Source organism: Gavialis gangeticus, unplaced genomic scaffold (genome assembly GCF_001723915.1).
Source record: "Gavialis gangeticus isolate Ggan-Ray unplaced genomic scaffold, GavGan_comp1, whole genome shotgun sequence".
Taxonomy (NCBI): domain Eukaryota; kingdom Metazoa; phylum Chordata; order Crocodylia; family Gavialidae; genus Gavialis; species Gavialis gangeticus.
Window position 1 is genome coordinate 42,520,591 of NW_017729032.1, and position 7,394 is coordinate 42,527,984.

Here is a 7,394-nt window from a genome sequence, read left to right on the forward strand (position 1 = left end):
CCCCGCGTCTGCAGCTCGGGAGGGCGGCGGGCGCTGTCCGCCCGGGCGGGAGCTCTCGGAGCCACTCGGGACGGGTCCCTGCTGCCCAGCTCCTGCGGCTGCACCTCAGTGTGACACCCCCTCCCCCTCCCCTTTGTGGCCGCCCCAGGGGAACAGGTAGGGAAAGGTCACCCTGCCTTTCTGGCCCTGCTGATGCAGATGCAGGGTTGCTGCTCTTCTGGCCCAGAGACAGCCCTGCAGGCAGTTGAACCCTTCCCTGCCTGCTCCCCTGGGATAGAGACAGCTCAGGTAGCCCAAAGTTAGGAGGGGAGTTGTTCTTACCTTTCAGTCCTCCAGGCCCCTGCTGGCCTGAAGGTGGGACTGCTCCAAACTGGAGCTAGCCCTACCACCCATCAACGTTTGAGTGCTCCGAGTGTAACATGTAACAAGGCCCTGATGTAACTGAGTGCTTCAAGAAGAAACAAGCAGGTGGGGATGTTGTGTAAGGAGTTATGAAAAAATGGGCCTTACCTTACGCAGGTTTTTTTAACGGGGATAGATTTCCCCTGTTTTACCATACTCATTTTCAGCACCGGTCTAGGAGAGGTCTGCAGGTTCATAGCAATCCAGTTCTGTGCTATTTAAAACATTAAATAGTCTCCAAAAGTTCTCCTAGGAGGCCTACTTAAAAGAGATGTTAATGTGTTACTGCTCAGTCCAGTAATAATAAAAGCAGCCCTTACAAGTATCAAAAGGTTAAGTGCAGAGTGGGTTAACAGTGTAGGACACAAAACAATCTTAAAAACAAAAAAACCCAGTAGTGTATAGTGCTGTAAATTGAATGAAGAGTGTAATACAAACATGATCATTTTGATTGTAGTTGTGTATGGGGGCTGATGAGCGTTCCTAAGTAGAGTTGAACTTTTAATCTGGGACTTAATTCGACAGAGCCACTTTTTTTAGAAGTTAAAGAACAAGAAAAGTGAACTATGTGCAGCAACATTACATACCGCAGAGCTGACCCTGATACTAACTGGAATAATAATTACTATCCTGAGTAGCCCCACTGATTTCAGTGACCGTGAGCACTTGAGTTGCAGGCTCTGATCCTAAAGAGGTCTGTGCTGGTATAGGTAAAGTGCTACTACTTTGTGCTTTGTCAGACAAATATTTTCTTTAAAAATGCTAGTCCAGGAACCATTTAGGTTAAAAATATAGACAATGAGCTGACATAGTGGCTTTAGCAGGAAGGGTTTATGTACATCATTCATGAGCAGTGAGCCAAAAGTGAATATTACAGTTGATTCTCAACTGATGTAGCTGAAAACTTTGTGCCACACTATGCCATGCGGAGGATAATAGGTTATTGGGCAGTCTAACAGGCGTGATAAACTTATCATAAGCCACTTGCATTTATTGCAAGGTATCACCTCTACAGGCGGCCTGTGTATGTGGGTATATGGTAAATGTATAATTTGCTTTGGGGATAATGGGCCACTATTATTTAATTAATCCTCGTTCTGATTCCCTGCCAACATTCCCCATTATCAGCTCTTGATACTTGGTCACTAGTGAACAATATGCATTTATTTTCATTTTTCCAGGAGTGGCAAATTAATCAGTTAACTGCATATGGCCTGTATATGACCTTAAAACTGTGAGATTACACTTGTTAATGTTCATGGGAATACTACAAACTGACTATGTGACCTCCAATTATCATATTTCCTAATATATTTTGGGTTAACACATCACCATATATCTTCATATGGCTTTACTGATGATAAGATATGTAACATAGGTTTTTTTTTCAAATTCCCTCATTTTGATAAATAAATGATATTTACAAGAGAATGGGAGCTATCTAAGTTTGGTGAGTTAATGTGTGAGGGCATACATTCAAGACTTAAAAACATCTTTAGTTACTTGTTACTGTGAATAACATATAGAATGAATGCCTTGTGTCCGCCAGCTCTCATGGAGAGAACAAATTTGCCCAATGGCAAACTATTAAGTGCTACTTTTTAACCAGAACCTTCAAGCTGGAGACAAAAATAGGAAATACATAGTTGGCACAGATCTGTTTCTCTAAAGACTTGCTTCCAGGACAGTCAGTTATGACTGTGCCTCAGACCCTTGATTTATTTTAATATAAAGTTAATCAGGAACAGTGAAGTCTTAATCCTCTGTGTACTTGTACAAAAAGTCTTTGTGTTGTGTAGCCACCCTTCTTTTTTTCATGTAATAGCTAGTATTTCTCCTGGGATTCTTTGTAGGACTTGGAACAATAGTTACAGTAATTGCATGATACAAAACCACGTCTAATGAAAAGCTCTGAACATGTTACGCAGCCATTAAGCTACCTAAGTCTTCTGAAGTTTAAGATCCAGAAGTTCACAAGTTTCTTTTGGAAGTTGAAACTAGGTTAAACCCAGATCATATTTGGATGATGTATCATAGTTTTGAAGCTGAGTTAAATTGAGAGGGATTGTTTGTGTCATGTATGTGTCGAATAATCAGTGTAAGGCACATTAAAACATGTAAGCCCATGATAATTTTGATGCCAGCTCAAAAACACTTTGTTTTCAGAACTTGATGTTGGGCTCAGCATTTTGGAATGCCTGGTGTTTGAACGTGTTGGACTTGGCAGTAGAGTTATAAAGCTGGTAAATTTTCTTTTCGATAGCAAATATTTCACAGTTGCAATAAGAAAAACATATCCACACTTAACGCGACAAAAAATGTGTTGTTTCAGTTTACTGTACACTTGTCTGTACTTCATAGGTTCTAAAAGTCTGAGCTTCATGTGTAGTAAGATTACTTAGTAAAGGATTTGGTGACTCTAAACAACTAAGATCAGAAACATAACAGAAATTAAAAGTTACCAGTAAAATTGTATGCATTGATAACCAGAAGATGGTAAAGACTGTTAAAGACTGATGGTATGGACTGGTATTTGTTTTTAATCCAATGTGATTATAAAAACAGTGTTAAAGTAATCAAAATATATTCATATTACTGGCTTTACTTCAGCACTAGTTTTAATAAATTGCATGTATGCCAGCTGACTTTAAAACTGTATTAAAGTTTTAGGTTATTGCATATTGGAAAAAGTGTGTGGGATGAATGTAGTTTCATTGCATAAATTTAATATAGCTTTACTGCAATTAAACTGTTACCTATAGCAAGTGCTGCATCCGGTGGCTAATAAATCAAGCTGTTCTTTAATTAATGAAAAAATAAAGAAAATTAAAGTGGCTTGCTGTGCAGGACTGTCCAGACTGTTTAGATTATGCCGCAGGTTTATATTTTGTGTCATTAGTATGCTTTAACAAGGTATTTAGATTATTTTAAATAGATGTGTGAAAAACAACAATTTTATGTTATTTAAACTTCTGTTTTAACACGTCACAGACTTATATTCACATTGAATCAAGAAGCAGAGAAAAGTAAACACTCTCCCAAAATAGAATAACTGTTTTTAGTTCTAAGAAAAACAGCATTAATTGAAAAATGTCATTTCTAAACTTAGGGATAGTGTTGTGATTATAGATATTAGCAATCTAGAAACACATTAAATAATGATTGTGGAATACAATAAATAATATAAATGCACACAATTTATAATCAGAGTAATTGTGTATTGAATTCAAAGCTATATAAAACCATCCGATTTTCTTCTTTCCTACTTTATATTATTCTTGATTGCCTGACTTAATGTTTTTCTCCTTTTATAGCAATTAAGGAAATATATATGGGATCTCATGTTCTTCCAGGAAGAAAAGTCCACCTGCTGGTATCAAAAATCCGTTGAGTGACATTCTGCCCCTCTTGAAGTCAACGGGAGTTTTCCCATTAACTTTAATGCAGCCACAATTTCAGTCTCGCTCTTCACAAGAATATCTTGGCCATCTGAAACGTCACATACTTTTTTTTCTTGATTCTTAAAATTGGTTTTGTAATAAAAAAATGCAAAGGCTTGTGGATTTCAGGCCAGGAGCGACTGTTAGATCTTCTAGTGTGATCTGCATATTGTTGGCTATTAAATTTCACTGAGCCTAAGAACTTGTTTTTGCTTAAGTATAACTTGTATTTTCCTAAAGTATATTTTCCCAGAAATGTATTCAGTCTTATTCTGACAACATTTAAATATGAAGAATGTACCCCTTAGTAGTTTGTACCACTGTAATATTTTTACTCCCATAGCTTGGAGGGGGAAAAAAAGGTGGGTTTTGTTTCTTCACTTGAATTTTGGTTTTAATTTCCAGCTGATAGTTCTTGCTAAGTCTTTCTTAATAGGTTAAAGATACCTTTCATAGCCACTGTTTTTTCGTGTCATAAGGAGTTTATACATAAATCGAGTCACTTCTCAATCTGTCTTTATTTATTTATTTAATAAGCTAAACATTGAGCTCCTTAAGGGTTTGTCTGCTTGGCACTCAGCAGTTCTGTGCTGAGAGCCACTGCTAGTATGCTGAGACACTTGCATGTATAAGAACTAGAGTCTGAACTGGAAACCATGGAGTCACGTTTGCACAGGGCCACTTCATTCCTAGGATTAGCATGTGAATTGTACAGTAATCTTTTCAAATGCCTTATCAAAATGTTTAGATTTTACTAAATAGATTTTTTCAAGAATTTTATAATCTCCTCCAATTTAATAATCTACTTTTTTCCTAACAATTTGATACTACCACACATACTGTATTTTTTCCACATACAGCACACCCCCTGCATATAGTATGCACCTTGTTGTTAGAAGGGTATCTTGAAAAAAAAGAGAAGAGATCGTCATGTCTAGTAACTGAGTAGCAGCAGCTAGGAAGTTGAGCCTGCTCCCAAGCCTGCTGCTAGCCCTTCATGTTGGTTTAGGTCCACAGACTGACCTGGCATGCTTTGTCCAGGTCCATACATCAAGTCTGACCCCATGTGCTGGCTTCAGTACTCCAAGTCCAGGACTGCGCTCCAGGTCCCCATGGGGCCACATGCTGATTCTGGGGTCACATGCTAGGTTGGACCTGATATGTCAGTTCCAGGACTGAACACCAGGTCCAGGACCACTCTAGCAGCATACCAGTTCACACCTGGCACAGTGACGCTAGGGCTGACCCCATACACTGGTTCTAGAGCCAGGGACTGGGTTGGACCCTGTGGGCCATGTCCAGGGCCACATGCTGTTTTGGGGGCATGTGTTGGGTCAGACCTGATGTGCCATGTCCAGGGCCATATGCTACGTTGGGCCACAAACCAGTCCCACACACCAGCCCAGTCTGGCATGCAGGGTCATGTCATCTGGCAGAGGGCTCCCCATAGTTCTAGAAACTTGGCGGCAGATGAGAGGTGACCATGTTAATTGTGGCTGTAGGAGCCACAGTGATTAATGCTGTTACCACTCCCCTGCCACCAAATTTTCAGAACTTTGGAGAGTTGTTTTTCTTGAATATAATGTGCACTCCACTTTTCACCAGCTGGTTTTGGGGAGAAAAGGTGGGGGTTATATGCAGTAAAATATGGTACTTTACAGCTATCTGTCACCTGTAATTTGTTCTGCCTCCCTTTATTTGTCAGGCACTTCTTCTGCAAAGATTCTTTTTTTTCCTATAGCTTAAAAGAATGGTGTTACAAAACTAGAACAAGAAGGGCAAATTAGTATTCAGTTCTTGGCTATTCCTACTTACAGAGTAAGAGACTTTATACTCCTCAATTTTGTGAACTGAAGCATAGTAGAATATTTTGCACAGCAAATTCAGTTTGAATTTCTGTTTGGCTGCCAAACTCAGAAATAAGAAGTTAGTTCCCAGTTGACGCTCCACTAAAATTTTTGAGTGTGGGTAGCTGTGCAGATCATGGTCTTAAGTTTATTGTAGACTTCTAACATGTTCTAGCTTTTGGAGTAACCAGACCTCTGCCATTTCCAACTGATTAGGTTCAGTTTTTTTTTACTGCTCCCTAAAATGTGATGGGCAAGGTGCTTAAGGTTTTTCTTCCCTCTTCCTTTTTTAAAATTAGTCTTTTTCTGTGGTGATCTGAAGTATATGTGAGTGACCCACTTGATCATTCTATTCTGAATGTCTTTTATAGCTTTCATTTAAAATCTTTGCAGCTGTTTGCAGCTGTATGTGACCCTGGCTGGTTTACAAACCCTCATCTTTGCAAGGGCTACGAAACCTAATCCTGTCAACTATCCAAGTTTTATTTTGCATGTTTCAGCATACTAAAGCCTATAGAATTCTGAGTATTAAATAGTATGTTCTTATTTAAATTAATTTTGCAACTTTAAGAATTTTAAACAATTTTCCTCTTTCCTTTTGATTTAGTTCTTCATAGGGGAGAGAGGTTTTATAATAAAACAATGGACACTGAAGGATTACAAAGACTAGATAAAATACTGAAGATGCTAATGCTTCTGCTAGCATATTTGGTAAGTAAATAATCACTTCTTTTTCATCATAAATGTTAGAAAATAATTCTATTTTAACTAATTGTTTAAGAATGCAATGTTCGAAATCAAATATTTGGGCTCGATATAAATTCCACATTTAATGTAAAAGATTGCTGATTTTTTTTATCGTTTGTTTTTAGTTGAGTAGAGCAACTTGTGAGACGGGAGATTGTAGAGAACAAGAATTTAGGGATCATGCTGGAAACTGTATTCTTTGTGAACAGTGTGGACCTGGAATGGAGCTGTCAAAGGTATATGTTTATGGATATACTGCAAAATAGCACTACCTTAATTTTATCCTCTATTTTCACAAATCTGTTTACATATTTTGTTTAAAATAATGGATATCTATATTTTCATGAAACTATTTTTAAGATTCTTGACTTCTTGTTAACCATTTTCTGTTCTAAAATAAATAATGTGTAGTTCTTAGATGTAAAACCAAACATATCTGGGTCAGAAAATTGTGTAGACTTGCAGTAACTAAACAATTTTAACTTAGGCAATTTAGTATTTATGGTCCCTGATTTGATTAACCTTAATTTAAAAGGCATATTTCCCACACCTAAAATTTCCCTCTCAGCATTCTGGCAAAGAAAAGGCTTTTTTGAATGCCTTAATTATGTATTTCTTACCTCAAGATATTTGGATATGTTAGGTATAACCCTGTTTCTGAAGCTGCTGGGCTCATAGTGCTTTGGATTGGGGATAATTACAATATCCCTGTAAGTTAACTGATGCATACTCTCAACCTTCACTCCATTTTAACATAGCTTTTTGTTTGGGTATTACTTTTTAAAATACTTAAATTTAATTAACAAAGCTAGAAAAATAATATAGCAGCATTTTTTGAGTTTCTTATGTATTGGGAGATGTTATAAAGTATCAATATCAAGTTGCTTTTTAAAAATATTAACTTTTAAGGGCAGATTCACCTTTTGAGAGCACTTGCCTAGTAACAGAGACACATATG

At 37.7% G+C, this 7,394-nt stretch overlaps 1 protein-coding gene across 6 annotated transcripts in view; it reads left to right on the forward strand.

Annotated features, from left to right (window-relative positions):
* The window catches only part of TNFRSF19 (TNF receptor superfamily member 19), a 113,576-nt gene that overhangs the window by 11,384 nt on the left and 94,798 nt on the right, over positions 1-7,394 (forward strand). For all 6 annotated transcript variants that reach the window (XM_019524631.1, XM_019524627.1, XM_019524630.1 and 3 more), the window contains 2 exons: positions 6,297-6,400; positions 6,562-6,672. In XM_019524631.1, the coding sequence (XP_019380176.1) occupies positions 6,297-6,400; positions 6,562-6,672 (215 nt within the window). The remainder of the gene's footprint in view (positions 1-6,296; positions 6,401-6,561; positions 6,673-7,394) is intronic.